The sequence below is a fragment of the Salvelinus sp. IW2-2015 genome, linkage group LG7 (genome assembly GCF_002910315.2).
Source record: "Salvelinus sp. IW2-2015 linkage group LG7, ASM291031v2, whole genome shotgun sequence".
NCBI lineage: Eukaryota > Metazoa > Chordata > Actinopteri > Salmoniformes > Salmonidae > Salvelinus > Salvelinus sp. IW2-2015.
Window position 1 is genome coordinate 9,254,674 of NC_036847.1, and position 23,337 is coordinate 9,278,010.

At 43.6% G+C, this 23,337-nt stretch overlaps 2 protein-coding genes across 5 annotated transcripts in view; one reads left to right on the top strand and one right to left on the bottom strand.

Moving 5' to 3' along the window:
- The window catches only part of tprg1l (tumor protein p63 regulated 1-like), a 325,294-nt gene that overhangs the window by 31,486 nt on the left and 270,471 nt on the right, over positions 1–23,337 (bottom strand). The gene's annotated exons all lie outside the window — the stretch shown is intronic.
- The window catches only part of acot7 (acyl-CoA thioesterase 7), a 69,232-nt gene that overhangs the window by 3,376 nt on the left and 42,519 nt on the right, over positions 1–23,337 (top strand). For 3 of the 4 annotated variants that reach the window (XM_023990911.2, XM_023990912.2, XM_023990913.2), the window contains 2 exons: positions 12,356–12,473; positions 17,192–17,357. In XM_023990911.2, coding sequence (XP_023846679.1) covers positions 12,356–12,473; positions 17,192–17,357 — 284 coding nt within the window. Of the gene's footprint in view, positions 1–10,315; positions 10,583–12,355; positions 12,474–17,191; positions 17,358–23,337 lie in introns of those variants that run through there. The other variant, XM_023990914.2, reaches the window with a different exon arrangement.

Genomic DNA, 23,337 nt, shown 5'->3' on the forward strand with positions numbered 1-23,337 from the left:
CAAAATACTCTGGATACATTCAGTAACATAATAATATTTATAGAAATCTTGGAGTAGGTGCAAGATAAGAAAAATGGATTACAAGGGTTTGAGTGAGAGGTCTAACTGGTGTCTCCAAGTGGCCATACACCTCTCCAAACTGCACAGTTACTAAGTCATTTCAATGCACCTTTTTGACCCATGGAAGAGCCTTCAACTATAAGGTGCATTTTTGAGCTCTCCTAGCTTTGCCATTGAGGAACTGAAGCAAGCACACTTGTAGTTCCCACCATCACACAATTACTGTTGTTTTTTTACGCAATCCAAAAACGTTCCATTATAAATCACAATCCGGGCCAGATGTGCATCATCTGAATGCTTATTCTTTTGCAACATGACTAGCTAAGTTATAAAATACGATCTTACAGTGTTAGGCTTTCAAAAGGCACTTCAGAGTAACAGATTGTCATTTTAGTGCTCATAGAATGGAGTCATGAGTGCATTCAAGTGTGTGTTCCGCAGCTAATTGTCTTCACAATACAACGGACATGGGCTCATTCTGTTCAGGACAAGCCAGGGTATAACACATGTCATCTTTGTAACTGTGGATCAAACATAGCCATAATAAACATTGATACTGTAAATGACATTCGTTTTCAAAAATGGAAACGTGAAGTACACATTTGGACTCATGGGTGTGTGGTTTGCTTCTATGACATCAAAGCGGTATTTGTTATAATCCTCAACGTCTCTTCTTTCAGAACACATCGACTCCTCTCGATTTACAGCATTTCCCTCACTCAGACAAAAACACATTTGTAAATGTAGCGCAATTAGCCAGAGGGATGGGGACATCTTCTTGTAGCACACGTGGTGCTAAAGTTTATAACTGCTGTCAGTCAAAACCCATACAGTGCTGTGAAGCGGAGAACTTGAGCTTTAATGTCATGTATAGCATGTTACTGTACAGCCACTGCATTCCAATTTAGGCGGTTATCAATGCCAAAATCTGCCATTTTCAACTCGTATACAGGATGACAGTGGATGTCAGTCAAAAGGGCTACCAACCAGTTAATCCAATAGCAAAAAATACAAGATACATGTTTCTGAAAGTAATATGCTACTGTACTGTAAATTACAGTACATTACACTGTTTTAACATTAGGTTATACACTTGTACTACCCATCAACATTTACTGAAAATAACATTTCCATCATTTCTATACCATGTGTGATCAAAGGTGTGATCATTGAAGATCTTCCACAATCATTGATGCATGAATACATTGTATTTTTCAGATATAATTACAACGTGGGTGTACTGTAACAGATGAAATTAAACAAAGGAAACAATTGAAAGAAAGAAACTAGTTAACAGGCAGTAGTTTGCTGTCATGGCTGTTGAAGGAAGTGGACCAAGGTGCAGCGTGGTCAGCGTACATTTTCTTTTATTATAAAAAATGACGCCAACAAAACAACAAACGAGAAAACAACCGTGAAGCTAAAGGCTATAGTGCCAACAAACAAAGACAACTTCCCACAAAGACAGGTGGAAAAAAGGGCTACCTAAGGATGGTTCTCAATCAGAGACAACGATAGACAGCTGTCCCTGATTGAGAACCCTACCCGGCCAAAACATAGAAATACAAATAATATAATATAGAATACCCACCCCAACTCACACCCTGACCAAACCAAAATAGAGACATAAACAGGATCTCTAAGTTCAGGGCGTGACAGTACCCCCCCTCAAAGGTGCGGACTCCGGCCGCAAAACCTAAACCTATAGCGAGGGTCTGGGTGGGCATCTATCCGCGGTGGCGGCTCAGGTGCGGGAAGCAGACCCCGCTCCACCACTGGCTCACCCCACTTTGGTGGCACCTCTGGTGCGGGGACCCTCGTCGCCGACCCCGGACTGGGGACCCTCGTTGCGGGCCCCGTACTGGGCACCCTCGTTGCGGGCCCCGGACTGGGCACCCTCGTTGCGGGCCCCGGACTGGGGACCGTCGCTGGAGGCTCCGGACTGGAGACCGTCGCTGGAGGCTCCGGACTGGGGACCATCTCTGGACTGGGGACCATCCGGACTGGGATCATCACTGGAGGCTTCTTGCCATGGATCATCACTGGAGGCTTCGTGCCATGGATCATCACTGGAGGCTTCGTGCCATGGATCATCACTGGAGGCTTCGTGCCATGGATCATCNTCACTGGAGGCTTCGTGCCATGGATCATCACTGGAGGCTTCGTGCCATGGATCATCACTGGAGGCTTCGTGCCATGGATCATCACTGGAGGCTTCTTGCCATGGGCAGTCTGGTACGTGGAGCTGCCACAGGGCTCACTAGGCTGGGGAGACATACAGGAGGATTAGTTCTGGGCGCAGGCACAGGACATTTGCATCAAGCCTGTCTTGAGCATTTGGCCAAAGGTTCTCATCCATATTGCAGTGAATGTCCTCATTGTTGATGCACCTAGGGAAAAACCTTTTGGTATGGGGAATCCAAGCCTGACATTGGTCTGGATTGATGTCATCGCATGACTCATCAATGGACATGCTCATGTGGATGGCGATCATACACCTTCCAACTCCGTTCTGAAAATAATTCCTCGATAGGGTTGAGGAAAGGAGAGTATGGGGCCAGGTATAGGGTCAGGAATCGGGGATGGACTGGAAACCATGCCTGAACCACCTCTGTATGATGGAACCTGACATTGTCCCACACAATGACATAGGTAACTCCTTCACCTTGACAGGCCTGCTCAGTCTCATTGAGGAACTCAATGTAGGACCCAATACTACTAGGGATGCATTGGTGTATTGGTGTATTAGATATATTGGTGAACATATCGGAATCGGCCGATATTAGCTAAAAATGCCAACATCGGTATTGGCCAGATGTCTAGTTTAACGCCGATGTGCAAAACCGATGTCAAAGCTGATGTGCATACCTATATAATGTAGGTACATGACGTAATACTCGGTGACACCCACAGAACACAACTGGGAAGAGTTTACGCAAATATTAGCGTTGTAGCTCTTATCGCAGGACTGTGACTGTGTGAAATCACCTCCCCAGTCAGCCTATTGTTTGTATTGACATTCATATTGCACTGTACAGCTTTACCTAAGGATTGGGGATCAATGAAATGGCGTATCAGTCTACTCAATACCCACAATATTTTTTCCCAACGTCCTCCTCAGAGTTATCAGACTCCAAAACATCCACCCAGTATTGTTTTTCCTTGGGAATAGTGTTCAATACACATAGATTGACAATAAATGTGGCTCAATTCACAGTTGTTTCAGAGTCCCTCAATAATAGCTACGACGCTAATGTTCTCTGGGTGTCACTGAGTAGACTGATACCCCATGTCATTGATCCATAATCCATAGTGAAGGCTGTACAGTGAAAAAAGTTTGCCCCCAATGTAATTCTAAAGTATAATACATCCAGTGTGATTTCAACAGATATTTGTCAAATTAACAAATTATTGTCTTTTGTTGATTTTATATAAGAACATTCCAACCTTGTTTAGCATGATCTATTCAATTATGGCATAATTCTACTGTCTGTATTCATTTGCATTACTGTCAGTGACATACTTTTATTTTGAAGGCTAACCGCAAAGTCCACTATTCTGGCTAATCCTTATTGTGGCTGGCTTCACATAGATGGGTCCGACCATTCATTAATCAAATAAGAACTGTCTTATAAATTAGGGTTATTTTAGATGATGACAACAAGCTATATAGTTAGCTAGCTATAGCTACTGAAACAGATTATGTCGTTTTGCTATGTTTTTGGGGAACAACATTGTTTGCATCCATGAGCTAGTTAGCTTTTTTTTAAATGACCAGCACTGTAGGTGCGCGAGACAACTTCACCAGCATCATAGCACACGTATCGATGAATCGTTGTGACATATGAAATAGAGTGATAGTGTAATCAATGTGTAATGCCTACGTTGAAAATGTATTAAGGTGTTAAATTATTATGTGTCGTGCAGTCATATTCAGGTCCTGATTGGTCAATAAGCTTATTTGACACGCAAAGACCTTAACGGCATTTCATAGTGTGAGAAATCCTGATTGAGAATGAAATGACTGAACAAATTAACAACAAAAGAGCACAGCAAGTTAGTGAAAGAAATAGGTTTTGATTAGGTTTTACTGGTAATGGGGAAATATGTAAATGCCAACAAAATAACGTTTTGGTCAGTGTGGTGTGTGTGTAACCTTTATTTAACTAGGCAAGTTAAATAGGCAAGTCAAGGACAAATTCTTATTTACAATGATGGCCTACCCCGGGCCAAACCCGGGTGATGCTTGGCCAATTGTGCACCTCCCTATGGGACTCCCAATCAAGGCCGGATGTGATACAGCCTGGATTCGAACCAGGGACTGTAGTGACGCCTCTTGCACTGAGATGCAGTGCCTTACACCGCTGCGTCCATGTGTGTGTGTTAACTATTTAACTGTACTAGAATGCTTAAAAGGCCACAAAAATGTTAAATATCGGTTATCGGTATCAGTATCTTTTTTTTTTTGCAAGGAAAATATCGGATATCGGTATCAGCCAAAAATGTAATATCGGTGCATCACTAAATACTACACCATCTTCGGATATTGCACTTGAACGGTCGCCCATTGGCCGATGAGGTTCCACTAACAGCGCTGAGTTTTGGCCAAGTTGAAGCCTGCTTCATCAATAAATATGTATTTGTGATGTTTCACAGCAGCATCAAGCTCCAGCACCCTGTAAAAAGAGATGTGGGTTAGTTCTTTTCAATTACAACATGATTGTGAAGTAGCATGTGCATCAAATACTGACAGTAATCTTACAGTATACAGTGGTGCTGTACTTGAACATACTCGACCCGCAGTTGTTGCAACCGGTCGTTGTTTCTCTCAAAAGGCACCAGGTAAATCTGTTTCATAAATACCCTGTGTCTTTTCAAAAGGCGGTTGATTGTAGGCAGGCTGATGGATGCCACATTGGCGAAGGTGTCATAGTTGTCCTCAATGACCTGTTTTATTTTTGTCAGCACGATATCATTCCTGGCCCTCACCATTTCCACCACTTCCCGCTCCTGCACATGGCCACCACCATGGAGTCTTCTGTCATTCTGAGGGTAGAAAAGAGTATGGTCAATCTGTCATTAGAATCAAATAAAATTTTATTTGTCACATGCGCCGAATACAACCTTACAGTGAAATGCTTACTTGCAAGCCCTTAACCAACAATGCAGTTTTAAGAAATATATGTGTTAAGGAAAAAATAGATAAGTAAAAAAAAAAWWAATAAATAAAAGTAACAAATAATTAAAGAGCAGCAGTAAAATAACAATAGCGAAGCTATATAAAGGGGGTACCGGTACACAGTCAATGAGCGGGGGCACTGGTTAGTCGAGGTAATTGAGGTAATATGTACATGTAGGTAGAGTTAAAGTGACTATGCATAGATAATAAACAGAGAATAGCAGCAGAGTAAAAGAGGGGGGACAATGCAACCTGTCTGGGTAGACATTTGATTAGCTGTTCAGGAGTCTTATGGCTTGGGGGTAGAAGCTGTTGAGAAGTCTTTTGGACCTAGACTTGGCGCTCCAGTACCGCTTACCGTGCGGTAGCAGAGAGAACAGTCTATGACTAGGGTGGCTGGAGTCTTTGACAATTTTTAGGACCTTCCTCTGACACCGCCTGGTATAGAGGTCCTGGATGGCAGGAAGCTTGGCCCCAGTGATGTACTTGGCCGTAGGCACTACCCTCTGTAGTGCCTTGCGGTTTGAGGCCGAGCAGTTGCCATACCAGGCAGTGATGCAACCAGTCAGGATGTAGAACTTTTTGAGGATCTGAGGACCCATGCCAAATCTTTTGAGTCTCCTGAGGGGGAATAGGTTTTGTCGTGCCCTCTTCATGACTGTCTTGGTGTGCTTGGACCATGATAGTTTGTTGGTGATGTGGACACCAAGGAACTTGAATCTCTCAACCAGCTCCACTGCAAACCCCGTCGATGAGAATGGGGGTGTGCTTGGTCCTCCTTTTCCTGCAGTCCACAATTATCTCCTTCATCTTGATCACGTTGAGGGAGAGGTTGTTGTCCTGGCACCACACGGCTAGGTCTCTGACCTCCTCCCTATAGGTTGTCTCATCGTTGTCAGTGATCAGGCCTACCACTGTTGTGTCATCAGCAAACTTAATGATGGTGTTGGAGCCGTGCCTGGCCGTGCATTCATGAGTGAACAGGGAGTACAGTAGGGGACTAAGCACGCGCCCCTGAGGGGCCCCCGTGTTGAGGATCAGCGTGGCAGATATGTTGTTACCTACCCATAATCACCTGGAGGCGGTCCGTCAGGAAGTCCAGGATCCAGTTGCAGAGGGAGGTGTTTAGTCCCAGGGTCCTTAGCTTAGTGATGAGCTTTGAGGGCACTATGGTGTTGAACGCTGAACTGTAGTCAATGAACAGCATTCTCACATACAGTAGGTGTTCCTTTTGTCCAGGTGGGAAAGGGCAGTGTGGAGTGCAATAGAGATTCCATCATCTGTGGATCTGTTGGGGCGGTATGTAAATTGGGGTGTGTCTAGGATTTCTGTGATAATGGAGTTGATGTGGGCCATGACCAGCCTTTCAAAGCACTTCATGGCTAAAGACGTGAGTGCTACGGGTCGTTAGTCATTTAAGCAGGTTACCATTGTGTGCTTGGGCACAGGGACTATGGCTTGAAACATGTTGATATTACAGACTCAGACAGGGAGAGGTTGAACATGTCAGTGAAGACACTTGCCAGTTGGTCAGTGCATGCTCGGAGTACACGTCCTGCGAATCCGTTTGGCCCTGCGTGTCTGTGAATGTTGACCTGTTTAAAGGTCTTACTCACATCGGCTTTGGAGAGCGTGATCACACAGTCGTCCGGAACAGCTGATGCTCTCATGCATATTTCGTGTTACTTGCCTCGAAGCGAGCACAGAAGTAATTTAGCTAATCTGGTAGGCTTGTGTCACTGGGCAGTTCGGGGCTGTGCTTCGATTTGTAGTCTGTAATAGTTTGCAAGCCTTGCCACATCCGACGAGCATCGGAGCCGGTGTAGTACGATTTGATCTTAGTCCTGAATTGACTCTTTGCCTGTTTGATGGTTCGTCGGAGGGCATAGCGGGATTTCTTATAACCTTCTGGGTTAGAGTCCCGCTCCGTGAAAGTGGCAGCTCTACCCTTTAGCTCAGTGCGGATGTTGCCTATAATACATGGCTTTTGGTTGGGGTATGTATGTACAGTCACTGTGGGGACAACGTCATCAATGGACTTAGGATGAAGCCAGTGACTGATGTGGTGTACTGCTCAATGCCATCGGAAGAATCCTGGAACATATCCCACTCTGTGCTAGCAAAACACTCCTGTAGCTTAGCATCTGCTTCCTCTGACCACTTTTTTATTGACCGAGTCACTGGTGCTTCCTACTTTAGTTTTTGCTTGTAAGCAGGAATCAGGAGGATATAATTATGGATAATTATGGTCAGATTTGACAAATAGAGGGTGAGGGAGAGCTTTGTATGCGTCTCTGTGTGTGGTGGTCTCGTGTTTTTTCCCCTCTGTCTGCACATTTAACATGCTGGTGGAAATGAGGGAAACAGATTTAAGTTTCCCTGCATTAAAGTCCCCTGCCACTAGGTGCACCGCCTCTGGATGAGCATTTTCCTGTTTGATTATGGCCGTATACAGCTCATTGAGTGCGGTCTTAGGGCCAGCATCGGTTTGTGGTGGTAAATAGACAGCTACGAAGAATATAGATGAAAACTCTCTTGGTAAATAGTGTGGTCTACAGCTTATCATGAGATACTCTACCTCAGGCGAGCAAAACCTCAAGACTTCCTTAGATATCGTGCACCAGCTGTTGTTTACAAATATACATAGACCGCCACCCCTTGTCTTACCAGAGGCTACTGTTCTATCCTGCCGATACTGTGTATAACTCGCCAGCTGTATGTTATTCATGTCGTCGTTCAGCAACGACTCGGTGAAACATAAGATACTACAGTTTTTAATGTCCCGTTGGTAGGATATACGTGCTTGTAGTTCGTCTATTCTATTATCCAATGATTGTACGTTGGCTAATAGGACCGATGGTAAAGGCAAATTACCCACTTGCCGCCGGATCCTTACAAGGCACTCCGACCTCTGTCCGCGATATCTCCGTCTCTTTCTCCTGCGAATGACGGGGATGAGGGATTTGTCAGGTGTCTGGAGGAAATCCCTCTCGTCTGACTCATTAAAGAAAAAATGGTCTTTCAATACGAGGTGAGTAATCGGTGTCCTGAGTTCTAGAAGCCCTTTTCGGTCATAAGAGATGGTGGCAGATAACGCGAAAAAACACACACAATAGCACAATTGGTTAGGAGACCGTAGAACGGGAGCCATTCTCTCCGGTGCCATCATAAGAATACAAGATACATACAACACGTAGTATATTATATTGTGTGAATTTACATGCATTCAAATATGTCATTTTGTGGTAAAGCATATTGCATATTCTGCAAACTGACCAATTTTCTTTGCGAATTGTAATGACAGAATTGACCGCTGATTTCTTTAGGTTAGTATGAACCAACCTTGCAGCCTCTGCCATGGTAAGGAGTCTGTTAATAACATTTTGGATACATGTTTACTGTAGGTGATGCATTTGTTACATACAATACCTCTCTGTTCTTGTCAATATCAGACTTAGTTTACAGTAAATTTGGTCCAGCTTACTACTTTAAACATCTCCAAGAGGCAATGTATCATCTTAACCCTGTAGATGCTCATTCAGTTAAGCCGTTTCTCGTATATTTCAGCAATTCATTCTCCTTAATCATTCTCCTTACCATATTAATCGAGAAGACGTCACTGGAAAACAAGTGTATGTGGAGTGGCTGCCAGGAACAGCTGTGTGTGTGTTTGTTTCACAGATACCTCTCTCGCTAGGTAGGCCTGTTGAGAGGACACATTGGGATGTGTTCATTAGGCATCAAATGTAAGAAAACAGACTTAAACTGGTAGGTACTACCTTGGATTGTCCAATAAGGAATGAAAATGTTCATTTTCTGTTTCAAAACATTTTAAAACATTTTGCTTTAGTGTGCCCAACTGAACACGACCCGGATGTAGTATTGGTGATGCTGAACCTCAGTCAGTCATATGCTTTTAGTACCTGTGTACGTACCAAAGCTTTCAGTGTCTTAATTACATCAATGATGCACTTTCATGGGACAGGAAGGATTTTTCGAAAGCACGCAAAATGTTTGGTCGTTTGCCATTCCCCGCTTAGGTAAACTGTTTTGTATTTTGTATTTTGCATGTTGTTGTTTCTTTTTGTGGCATGTCAGCTGGACATGGATTTTTCAAAGGAGAATCAGCACCACATTCTAGTCGTTTGACGATGATTTAATTAACACTTTCTACACCGATCTGTTGACTTATTGTCTGTTATAGTCTCTTATAGTCATACCAGTTAGCCTACATGGGATGATTAATGATAGCATAAGAACTTTGTTCCACTTTTTAAGCAGTTACTTTTCAAAAGAAGGGATATACAAATTTAACGTGGAACAGAATTTAACACAACACAGGATAATTTTGAGCTGTATTAAATGCTTTGAAAAACTGGGCCCTGGAGTGGCATTTTCCTGGGAGAATGTGTAATGTGATTGCTATGGATTTAAAAATAGCTTTGATCTAAGAGATTCCAACTGGTTCTCGTCCCTATCAGGTTTCCAGATCCTGCTATTTGGTTCTTTGTTAGAAGGAGGAAAGTGTGTGTCACTGTGTCGAGTCATAAAAGAGAGATGCTGAGATTAGAGACACGGAAGTACTGGGCTTCATCTGGTTTATCATAAACCCTGGACACACACACACACACACACACACACACACACACACACACACACACACACACACACACACACACACACACACACACACACACACACACACGCATTACATTTGATCTTAGTGTAATGCTGACAGATGTTTTATTGTATTACTTTACACATGCCAATCATACCGTACATCTCTTTCCTGTAACTCTTTATTAAAATGACTATGATTATGACATTTACATTGCCAAGATCCAGTGAAAGCTCAACCTCCCTACAATATTTCCTGTCCTGCTCTCCAAATATGGCAATTGCCATGGCAACCACATGGAGAGGGAAGCTCTTATTGGCCAAGGTCCCATGGGGTGGCAGTTAGCGCGAGTGCTAGGAAGCCAGTTAGTCCGGAAATCAACAAAGAGGCGGGGCCAGTGTGATGGTGTCAGAGTATGATGTCATTGTGGGTTGTAACAGGGAGTGAGTAGTGAATGAAGAGTAGTGAATGAAAAGTAGAGAGGCTGATGGACTGGCCACAGACTGGTTGTATAGACAGACGACAGACAGACAGACAGACACAGACAGACAGACAGACAGACAGACAGACAGACAGACAGACAGACAGACAGACAGACGACAGACAGACAGACAGAACAGACAGACAGACAGACAGACAGCGGAGTGTTAACATTGATTCTAAGTCAGTGCCACAGGTTTCCCTCAACCAGCAGACTGGAGATGGGTCCAACAGCAACTCAGCAGGTAGAGTTGACGCACACACACACACACACATGCACACACCACACACACACACACACACACACACACACACCACCACACACACACCACACAACCATCACCACACACACACACATTTTTTTCCCCCAGAGGCCATGATCATGCTTTGTAGCCTACTTCTTTGAGTGAGTTATGACTACCTGTGTCCTTTTGTCATTTAGTCAGTTAATTAAGTAAAGAGACAGGTTCAGTATACACTAACCGCCATTGTGATTACAACGCTGATTTTTTAACATTGCACACTATTGGTCATTAGTTTCTCCCTATGACTTAGTGATCAGTCATGCATTGCATGAATCAAAGTGAGACGAATTGGAAGTGCACTTGGCTCTTCTTACTGGCACGGATTTCACTGATAGCTGCTTTATTAAGGAATGTTTTACTTGCAATGACTGTGATATGTGGTTGTCTTACGTACCTTAGTTGAATGCACTGATTGTAAATCACTCTGGATAAGGATGCCTACTAAATGACCAAAATGTAAAATGTAAATTTATGATTGTGAAATAATGTTAAAGATTACTATCAGAAGTAGCAGGCTTACACAATGTGGATTTGTATAAGACTGTCCTATTATTTGTGGTTGCTTATCTGAGATGTATGTGTGTTGTGTGTGTTGTGTGTGTGTGTGTGTGTGTGTGTGTGTGTGCTTGCGCGTGTGTGTGCGTGTGCGCCGATATGTAAGGTCATGGATGTGTACGGTCTGCATGAGTGAGTTTGTCAGGAGTCTGAACAGTGTTTATTGACGCTACATCCTGTCTGTGTGAGTCTGTGTGCCCACTATCTGTCCTAATGACACATTCAAACAGAGCAGGCCATTAACTCATTGGGGTGTGTGATGTAGATGGTTTTTTAGAGGGAGCACACTTCAGTGAGGCCTGTGAACAGAAAGAGGAAACGTAGGAGCACACTTCAGTGGGGCCTGTGAACAGAAAGAGGAAACGTAGGAGCACACTTCAGTGGGGCCTGTGAACAGAAAGAGGAAACGTAGGAGCACACTTCAGTGAGGCTTGTGAACAGAAAGAGGAAATGTGCCACCGTTAGTTGGGGAGTCAATCTGACTTAACTGCTATGGTACTCCTAATTTGTTGGGAGACAGAAAAGCTCAGTCCATCTGGCCAGAAATAGTGGAGATTTGCTTTGTGACTTCCATGATTAATAGCTGAGAGAGCTGTTTGTGTGTGTGTGTGTGTGTGTGTGCGTGCGTGCGTGCGTGCGTGCGTGCGTGCTTGCGTGCGTGATCCAAACAAAGTATTCAAATGCGTGTATGAATGTTTGTACAGAATGGCTTTTGTAGCCCTCTAGCTACAACAAACTTTCAATTTAAAAAAAACTCTTAACTTCACCTCATATTCAACTAATGCATCAACATTCACAGAGAGAGAGAGAGTTACTGTACTTTATTTATAGTGCAGAAAATGGTTTTGTGGAAACAGCTAGCATGCTGACGAAGTGGGATCTAATGATGAATGTAGCACCAAGAAAAGTCTGGGGAAAGTCACCGAAAAAAACTGTAGCACTGCTCTTTTGTCAACAGTACCTACCTGTCTACTGATCAGTTGATCTAACCTTCTTATTGAGACTGTCATCTATAGACGTTACTGCAACTGTACTGGTGCAATCATGTATCTATGTAGGAGGCAGTGAAGAGAACTTCCTCATTTGAGAACAGTAAACCATTGTATTCTTCTATTCCTAATGCTAATTTGTGATGCTGTCCATTTCTGTCTGTGCCAGGATCATGCGTCCCGATGATGCCAACATAGTGGGCAACGTGCATGGTGGCACCATCCTGAAGATGATTGAGGAAGCTGGATGCATCATAGGAACACGCCACTGCAACACGCAGCCTGGGGTACGTGTGTGCCTGTATGGAACTGGGTAAAGTGTGTGTGACTGATTTGCACCAGGAACAAGCATTGGCTGCTAAAGCTGTGAAACGTTAGCCCTAAGTTGATATTTTATAGTGCTGGCACTACCAGCATATCTGAAGGCAAAATGTTCCTCAATTGCAGTTTTATTAATAGAATCTGTCGTCTTACTGCTTGGCTAGAACGAAAGCCTGCACATACCACACCTGCCCTCTGCCTTTTAATAAGAAGCCCCATCCCTGTCTTAGAGTCTACTTCACCTGAGCTGTACCTACCTCGTCAGTTTCACCGGTAGCTTCCTTTTGATTTGCATCCTCATGTTATTGTCTTATACATTCTAGCACATTCTGAACATGTTTTAGTAATGACAATCATCTGCGTCACATGCCGTGACATTTTTTTCTTCCATGGGGCAGAGAGAAAGATTATAAGAGCACTATTAAAGCTAATCTCATGCTATTTTACACATTTTACCATGATGCTGAGAGAAAATGTTGCTGTTTTAGAGCTCAGGGATTCTTGAAAGACGGGGACAATTTCAACTTTTTCCCCACAAATATTTGTCTTAAAGGGATACTTTGGGATTTTTGCAAAAATACCCTTTATCTTCTTTCCCGGAGTTAGATGAACTCGTGGATACTGTTTTTATGCCCATGTGTCCAGTATGAAGGATGTTAGAGGTCGTTTTTACTAGCATGTTAGCAGATAGATAGACTTCCAGTCATTGCGCAATAAAAACATAACCATTATATCAGATCTTTCGGCACTCTGACGGAGTTGATGTTAGATAAAAATCGGAGTTGACAGAAATTGACATTTTCTTCCTATTTCAAGTGGTTTGTATACACAGAAGCAATTTTGTTTTTCCTCAGTTGAATTACGACTCTAAAACCGAATTAAATGTAACATATTTGAACCAAAATTCATATTCTATCTTAATCTATTAGGCAGAAGGAGTTGACAGTTTATGGTTGTGACCATGGAGATTCCAATATTGTTTGTTTAAATCTATCAAAAGTAGAGAACTTTACAGACCATTAGTGATCTCGTGGCACTACATGTAATGAGGACATGAATACGGGGTCCTTATGGTATAGCTGGCCCTGCTCATTCCTGATTAATTCAGCATTTTAAACAAATCTGACAGAGTTGACCAAATCTCCGTTAGAATGAGACCAAGGCGCAGCGTGGTATGCGTACATGCTCTTTTAATGAATGAACACCGAACACACCAACAAAATGAACACACCAACTGTGAAGCTATACAAACTCGTGCTGACATGCAACTACACATAGTCAAGATCCCACAAACACAAATGAGGAAATGGCTACCTAAATATGATCCCCAATCAGAGACAACGATAAACAGCTGCCTCTGATTGGGAACCATATCAGGCCACCATAGAAATACAAAAACACCTAGATGACCCACCCAAGTCACTATCACGCCCCCAACCAACACAGAGAAAAAACAGCTTACTATGGTCAGGGCGTGACAGAATCGCAGTTTTGAGGGAAATATTATTTAAAGTCACAGAGGGCTATTGCAAGAAACTACATAAGATCATTTTCCAGTTAATATCCATTATTGCCAGTTTTCTTTCATTTTAAACACTTTTTTGGAGAGTTTGAAATTGAGATCCTTTGCTCCAGACAAGGGCATTTCCAGGCGAAGAGCCGACATGGAAATTAATCATATATAAAAACTAATATTTTCCCTTATAACATTCCTCTAAATGTACATTTTAAGGTCAAATAATGCATAAAAAATGTATTTTTTGTCCCGACTTTCAAGAATCTCTGAGCTAATTTCCTGCTATTCTAAACATTTTGCCATGAGACTGAGAGAATATTTTGCAGTTTGAAAGCTAATTTACTGTAATTCTAAACATTTCTTTCATGGCTTATGACGTGTTCATATGCTATCTGGGTGGCCCGACCTCTGGGGGGATCCCAACCCCCGCGATAAGGGTTGGAGCCCCCCAAAGCTCATGGGGGTGTGTGCTATGTCAGTGGTCACATGGTGTTCCTCTATGAGAGATAAGATGGCCGGCGGTTTCATTTTCAGGGCACTCCAACATTCCTCACATACTGTAACTGAACCTGTCCCTTTAATTAACATCACCTCATCTGCCCAGACAAAACGACTGTGGGTATGTATGCCTGTGTGTAGGTGTGGGTGTGTTTGAAAGAAAATGGCTGTGTCCCAATACTGTTAACATGCATCCGTTCCTTCCTCCCTTCCTTGAGGGCCATATCTTAATATTCCAGATTGTTTAACCCAGGTAAAGAATGCAAACCAGACTTTGAATGAATCTTCGTCAGGATGCATTTCTAAAGAATTGGGAAGGGCCAATATTTGAGCGTGTTAATGTAACGTGTCATGGCTGGCATAATCTGAGCATAGGAGAGAGGCTCATTTAGAAGTCAATGCTTCTAAACTCAGCAAAAAAAGAAACGTCCCTTTTTCAGGACCCTGTCTTTCAAAGATTATTCGTAAAAATCCAAATAACTTCACAGATCTTCATTGTAAAGGGTTTAAACACTGTTTCCCATGATTTTCTCAATGAACCATGAACAATTAATGAACATGCACCTGTGGAACGGTCGTTAAGACACTAACAGCTTACAGACGGTAGGCAATTAAGGTCACAGTTATGAAAACTTAGGACACTAAAGAGGCCTTTCTACTGACTCTGAAACACCAAAAGAAGGAGGCATGAGGACTGCAGATGTGGCCAGGGCAATAAATTGCAATGTCCGTACTGTGAGACGCCTAAGACAGCGCTACAGGGAGACAGGACGGACAGCTGATCGTCCTCGCAGTGGCAGACCACGTGTAACAACACCTGCACAGGATCGGTACATCCCGAACATCACACTGCGGGACAGGTAGCGATGGCAACAACAACTGCCGAGTTACACCCAGGGAACGCACAATCCCTCCATCAGTGCTCAGACTGTCCGCAATAGGCTGAGAGAGGCTGGACTGAGAGCTTGTAGGCCTGTTGTAAGGCAGGTCCTCACCAGACATCACCGGCAACAACGTCACCTATGGGCACAAACCCAACGTCGCTGGACCAGACAGGACTGGCAAAAAGTGCTCTTCACTGACGAGTCGCGGTTTTGTCTCACCAGAGGTGATGGTCGGATTTGCGTTTATCGTCGAAGAAATGAGCGTTACACCGAGGCCTGTACTCTGGAGCGGGATCGATTTAGAGGTGGAGGATCCGTCATGGTCTGGGGCGGTGTGTCACAGCATCATCGGACTGAGCTTGTTGTCATTGCAGGCAATCTCAACGCTGTGCGTTACAGGAAAGACATCCTCCTCCCTCATGTGGTGCCCTTCCTGCAGGCTCATCCTGACATGACCCTCCAGCATGACAATGCCACCAGCTATACTGCTCGTTCTGTGCGTGATTTCAGAATGTTAGTGTTTTGCCATGGCCAGCGAAGAGCCAGGATCTCAATCCCATTGAGCACGTCTGGGACCTGTTGGATCGGAGGGTGAGGGCTAGGGCCATTCCCCCCAGAAATGTCCGGGAACTTACAGGTGCCTTGGTGGAACTGTGGGGTAACATCTCACAGCAAGAACTAGCAAATCTGGTGCAGTCCATGAGGAGGAGATGCACTGCAGTACTTAATGCAGCTGGTGGCCACACAAGATACTGACTGTTACCTTTGATTTTGAACCCCCCTTTGTTCAGGGACACATTATTCTATTCCTGTTAGTCACATGTCTGTGGAACTTTATGTCAGTTTATGTCTCAGTTGTGGAATCTTGTTATGTTCATACAAATGTTTACACATGTTAAGTTTGCTGAAAATAAACGCAGTTGACAGTGAGAGGACGTTTCTTTTTTTGCTGAATTTACATTATTGGAGGTTTGTCCATAAATCTGCTCATACCAACTCTTGTCCGGTCCAGATGTGGCCTTGGATATGGCCTTGGATGTGGCCTTGGATGCGGCTTCGGATGTGGCCTTGTTCTTGCGCTGGCTTTTGCTTAGGTTGGAGTATCCTGTAAAACAGGTTTGGTTGGTATCTGAGAGAGCAAAGACGTCTTGATCCCTGACAGATTTGTGTTGTTGAATGGTGAACGGCAAAGGGAAAAGGAGAGGTTAGAAGGGTAGGGAGTGCTACTTGGAGATACAGTTCAAGTTGAAAAGTGTAATTGAATGAAGGTCTTTGGTTTGTCAATAGGAAAACAAGGAGGACGAATTATCAAATTCTCTTCAAATAGTTATGTCAGTAAACCTACCTGGTTTTGGGCAGATAGTCAGTATCTGGTCGTTGTAGTAGAGATTGTAATAAACATTGACTGGACACAAATAGCCGTTCCCAGTACCTTGTCATATTTATACAATCCACTAGGTGGCTCTCCAGGGCTGAGAACGTCTGCATGGATGTCTTGAATGGGTATAGACACCATTTGCTCTTTACATAGACAACCAAACATATAACCATGAAAGACAACTGTCGGTGTTAAGACATTGTTTGTGTGTCATTTTTTTGTCAGGCCATAAATAATTATATATAGTAGCTATTGTCACGGGTTGTGAAGGATCATATCTAACCTAGATGATGTGAAATGTTTGGACATTGTCAAAGCTGGAAATAACCTAGACTGAATTGCATCTCTCTCTCTCTCTCTCTCTCTCTCTCTCTCTCTCGCGCTCTCTCTCGCTCTCTCTCTCTCTAGCTCTCTCAGGATCGCTGCGCAGCGCAGCTGGCTCGTGTGGAGCGTACCGACTTCCTGTACCCCATGTTCATCGGGGAGGTGGCTCATGTCAGCGCCGAGATCACCTACGCCTCCAAACACTCCGTGGAGGTGCAGGTCCACGTGATGTCAGAGAACATCCTCACAGGTAACCATAGCGACAGTCCATTATGCGTACCTCTTCCAATAATAACGTCAAGTGTGCCCTCCTTCATATCGATGGATGTCATCGGATATTCAAATGTAACACTTGCTGTCTGAGAGTGTGGCTGGCCACAACACTTTTGGACGACCAATTAGCCAAATATTGTACTTTGGAATCGGCTCTGGGTGGGTTAACGAATGACCTCATCGTGTTTGGCGGTGGTCGGTCACTAGGGGGCAGCACAGCGTAAGTCAAAGAACAAAATGGAAGGAAAATGCTTCCTATTGTGTACTCTTGGGCCCAAAATGAGAGCTTGACATTAATGTTGCTTCCATTGACAGTTTACTTCTATGATGACATATATGTGCTTAGTCGTGAATGGTATGGTTTTGTACCAGAATAATGGTACCTCGCTGACATCGTCTGTACAGTACAATCAAATGCTTGAGAATGGAAAGACTTGGTGTTTACATATGTTGACATTTTGGTGTAGCTATTTAACTTGATATGTTGTTGCTCCAATGGTGTGAGTGCAGTTATCGTCTTCGTATCTCATAGTTACTCCTCAATGAGCTGCACACATCAGTCCCCTGCCTGGTCCCCAATTCATGATTTTGCATTATGTGTGGACTAGCTACTATGTATTGGGACATTAGCTGTATATCCACATTAGCTGTATAGCCATATTAGCTGTATAGCCACATTAGCTGTGTATCCACATTAGCTATATATCCACATTAGCTGCATATCCACATTAGCTGTATATCCACATTAGCTGTATATCCACATTAGCTGTATACCCACATTAGCTGTATATCCACATTAGCTGTATATCCACATTAGCTGTATACCACAATTCAGCTGTATATCCACATTAGCTGTATATCCACATTAGCTGTATATCCACTAGCTGTATACCCACATTAGCTGTATATATACATTAGCTGTATATCCACAAATATACAAATATAGACTCCTGTTAGAGGTTGGATATTGGAAGGTACACACACACGGCTAAAACACACACACACACACTTATGATTCAGGTACACACACACACACACACACACACACACACACACACACACACACACACACACACACACACAGACTCCCCGTGGATGAAGGGAGCGAACAGCACAGTGGCACGGCCTGACATGCTCTTCTGACCCTGAAATGTCAGCTGACATGACAATGCTGCGAATGACTGTCCGAGCAGTACTCTGATCATATCTGTGACCTCAACGGAAAGCAGCAGGAGACAATCCAATGCGCATCTTGGCCAAAAAAGGCTGTGGCCATTAATTCTCTTTGAAGTAAACACACAGAATAGTCATGTATGTTATGAATGTTGGTGTGTTTTGTTTGGATCCTAGCATCGCCACAGTGAATACAATGGACATTCCCACTAGCATGCTAAGCTAAGATAATGTACATTTGTGTGTTTTAGTTAAAAGTAGACTCAGCGAAATGAGGCAGATGCAAAAAGTAAACAGCATATTGGGTCAATTTCCGCAACAACTAAGAGCGTTGAAGCGCGAGGCTCAAATTCTCCGCTGTTTTGGTACCCTGGGTACCACGCTGTGTACAGCCTGAAGTGAACCTGTGCACATGCGCAGATACTGTGTGTGACTGTGTGAGAGTGAAGTCTTGCATTTCACTCATCTCAACATCTGAGGTGCTGCTTATGGCAATGTCATTTCACTGAGTCTACCTTTAAGATCAATAATGGATCAGAGGAAAGAGAGCGAGAGAGAGAGAGAAAGGGGAGATGAGAGAGTGAGAAAGAGTAGAAGAAGAGGAGAGGAAGACGATAGAGAAGAAGAGAAGAAGGAGAACGAGGAGAGAGAAGAAGAGAAAAGAAAATCGAGATGATTGAGAGTGAGAGAGAGAGAAAGGGGGGGAAAGAGAGAGGGGGATGAGAAGAGGAAACAAAAGTGTGATCCCCCAGGCGCCGTTGCCACAGCAACAATGTTCTCCGTGTGCAGAGAGCAGGTTGGAGACGCCGGGCGAGCGATGAGGATGACAGTGGAGAGAAGAAGCTAGCTGATGCTGCTGATTGCTGCTCCACACAGGCACAGCCAAAATACCCTTCAGTCAGTCCTTCCGTGAGGGACGGACTATAAACTAGCCATGGGGGAAGTCTATTTAGGTCTGTCCTATGAAATACAATGGACTGGAGTGGCATTTTAACAAGATGGCTCTTGTTCATTTCCATTCATTCTGTATTCCTACTCACTTCGTCCACTAAATAGTATGAGTATGACATTCTGAACACAAACAAATGCTAGCAATGTTTGGATAGCAGGGTTCTCCCTTTTGGCATGGGACATATTCTCCCTGGTTGTGTGTTGCATGTTGTGTGTATGTGTATATTAGGTGTGTATGTTTGTGTGTGTGTGTGTGTTGTTGTGCATGTATGTATGCATGTGTGTTAATTTGTGTGTTTTGTATGTGTGCCACTGTGTGTGTGCTGTGTCAGTGTTTGGCCTTTAAAGGCTCCTGCAGCCCTAGGGAAGAGAAGCTAACGGGAGCAGAACATTATTTGCTTCTGTCCTTTCCACTCCAGTGTCAGGCGTCACAAACAGCGCCCAGTCGGCTACAGACGCCGTGTGTTTGTGTGTGTGTGTGTGTGGTGTTGTGTGTGTGTGTGTGTGTGTGTGTGTGTGTTGTGTGTGTGTGTGTGTGTGGTGGTGGTGTGTTGTGTGGTGTGGTGTGTGTTGTGTGTGTGTGTGTGGTGTGTGTGTGTTGTGTGTGTGTGTGAGAGAGAGAGAGAGAATGTGCGTGTGAGTGTGTACCAGGGCGCGGTTGACACACACTTGCCTCTTTATGCTTCTACATCTATGGCTGTTTTCACCAAGTGACATTTGAGATTTCGCCCTCTTGTGCCTCTTTTTGACCATAGCCTCCCAAGCCTACTGTCTACCTTGTACAGACCAGTTATAATTCCACAGTCCTATTCACTGATAGACGTGTTTGTGTAAGGTTTGATGGTTTTGTTATATTCATAGAAAAACTAGCCTCTATACTCTTCTTCCCTGGGAGACGGATGACCGGCGTACTGGGTTGTGTGTGTTAATTGTAAATGTGTGTGAGTGTTTTTGCTGGTGTGTGATGTGTGTGTGAGCGTTGTGTGTTGTATGTGTATGTCTGCACGTGGTTAATATAGATGTGTGTGGTGTGTTGTACATACGTCATATTACTGTGGAGGGGGTGGACGTGTCGTGTCGTGTATTGTGTTTGTGTGGTCACCTGACCGGGCTCTCCAGTTCCTCACAAGCAGTCAGTGTGCATCTCGTTCAGCTGGCCTCACTCACACTCCCCCAGGGGAACTTCTGGTACTGTGTGCACAAGCCTTGATGATTTTCCCGCGCAGGCCGGACCGATCCACACAACACAAACACACACACACACACACACACACCACCACACCAACACACACACACACACACACACACCACACACCACAGCAACTTACACACACTACACACACACACCACAATCACACACACATTTTTAAATACGTTACTTGAATCCACAAATCACATTACATCAAGAAAGATTTAAACACGTCAAAGGTATTGAATACAAGGACACTTAAGGATACAAAAAAACACTTTCTCCACACAGCTAGGCTGCCCATAATGGCTGAAACAGAGAAGTACCTTGCCAGTTGCTTTGCTTTTGTCTTAGACAGGCCGGCAATCTGAAGGCCACGTACCGTAAGCCTATGTACGTGGCCAAGACTGCCAAATATCAGTGGCACCAACTTGCAAGTATATCCAAGGCTGTCCAAGCGTGATAGAGGGGCTGGTATTTAAGAAGCCTTTCAGCAAAGGCCTGCTCCATGTAACAATCAAATGAGCAACCCACTTCCAAAATGAGCACCTCCCTCTGGCCTTCACCCACAACAACAATATATGGCGTATTTGGAACACAGGAAAACACATTATCATCAACATCAAACACACACACACACAATTGAGCATAATTGTCTCGCATGTAAACAGTCACATCTCAGTCATCCATAGGGAGCAGAGATTTACTGTACTACTCATTGAAGTTTTCACATCAGATGTAGCCTATCCACTACCAACTCTATAGGATTTGGGGCTAAATTCTCAGACAATAAGACTAAACACAATTCCTCTTGTGCTCTGAGAAATACATTGTTGTGTGAATCATTGAGCATCAATCAAATAAGCAAATGTTTACTCCATTCAAAAAGCCGTTACTTTAGTTTAAAGTACACTGTATGATGACTAGATTTAATCCTGCCCTAAAGTATATTTATAGTCTATCTTCCCCTCTGTTCTGTTCAGCAGGCCGGCAGTTCTGCATTGGTTTTAGCTTGGCTCACTTCTATGGAAAGTCTGTGGTTTTGAGCATCGGATCAAGTGTTAAACAATCTCTGCTGTCCTGTCTTTGTACTTGGAACACATTGTTCTGAAATATGGATTATTTTGGGATGGGAGGGATAGAAAGAATGATCTTGGGGCCATCTCTTCTGGGGTTTGGATTCGGAGTGTTTAAAGTCACTAGGAATGGAAGACTTCCCTTGGAGAATTCCCAAGAATGGGATGAAGGATTGACTAGGGAAGGGGATGTGAATGTACTTTGTGCTTCAGACTAGTCAAGGATAGTCTCCTCACCTAAGTGAATTCCACATACAAATGTAGTTTGAATTAGCCCAGTCGGGGAGCAAATTTCTCTTCTTCTTAGATTTAGCAAAATTTAAACATCTCTTCCCCTTCAGTCCTCCAAAACAAAAACAAAGAAGAGTTTGTTTATTCCAAGGATTTGAATGACTTTGGTAGCAAGCAGGACTAAGGTAACACTGAAATCAGCTTTTAGGGAGCGGTAATGAGGTGACCAATAATGGTTGCATTTTGAGATCAACTGTGCTGGCGAATTTAGCGTGTATTGATGGTTGAACGAGAGATCAGCTGGCGATATTCTGGTGGCCATCGATGGTTGCAATAGGCCCGTCAAGACTACGACGCCATATCAAACATTCACTTATGTAATATTATCCATTTCAAATTCTGAGCCAGTGATCTGATAGCATTGCACTCCTCTCCCCATCAGTTCGAAAGGTCACGAATTGGAGTGGGAATCGCTTTCATTCGGATTCTTCCCTCGTCCCTTCCCCTCCCACCCTCTCCCCTACATTTGAGGTCCAGTAGAGCTATTTATAGCCTAGTGTCAGTCTTGGTGAGCTGAGGATATGTAAATAAACCTCTGCTTCCTCATATGTGAGGGACTTCCTGGGTGGTAGAGAGCAGTGAGCTAACGAGGCCGGGTGAAGCGTGCCCGATTCTGCGCATGGTTGGCATGGCAACGCCATCTGTCTTCACAGCTATAACTTGGGCGTGAATGCAAATCCCAAATGCGGTCTTTCTTGTCACAATTCCTCTTCCATTCAGAAGCTGCGCTATGTTTTTACAGACTACTACTATGTGGTGTGCCGACCAAGTCTACGTACAGCATGTAATAATGTGCGTGATGCTTGTTCCATTGTCAGCTACTAAGTTTCTGTTTAGACAGGCAGCCCAATTCTGATATTTTTCCACTAATTGGTATTTTGACCAATCACATTTGATCTTTTCACATCAGATCTTTTTCAGAGCTGATCTGATTGGTCAAAAGACCTTTTAGTGAAAAAAAACATCATAATTAGGCTGCCTGTCTAAACCAAAGATGTATATATACACTAGATGACTGATAGGGAGAGCTGTGTTAAAGCCACCCTGCCTCCATCTTGGCATCCCCACCAGTGTAAAACATATTTTAAAAGCTATAGAAAGGCATTTATTAATGTCTACATTTGTTTTTTGCCACATTTTTATATTACAGGCACCTTAAACGCATACTTTAAATGATATTGTGTGAACTAAATATAAGAATAACATTTTTCATTTAAGTATAGTATATTTTTTGGAGCTTATTAGTGTTATTGTCCCCGCTAAAACAAAGAAATACT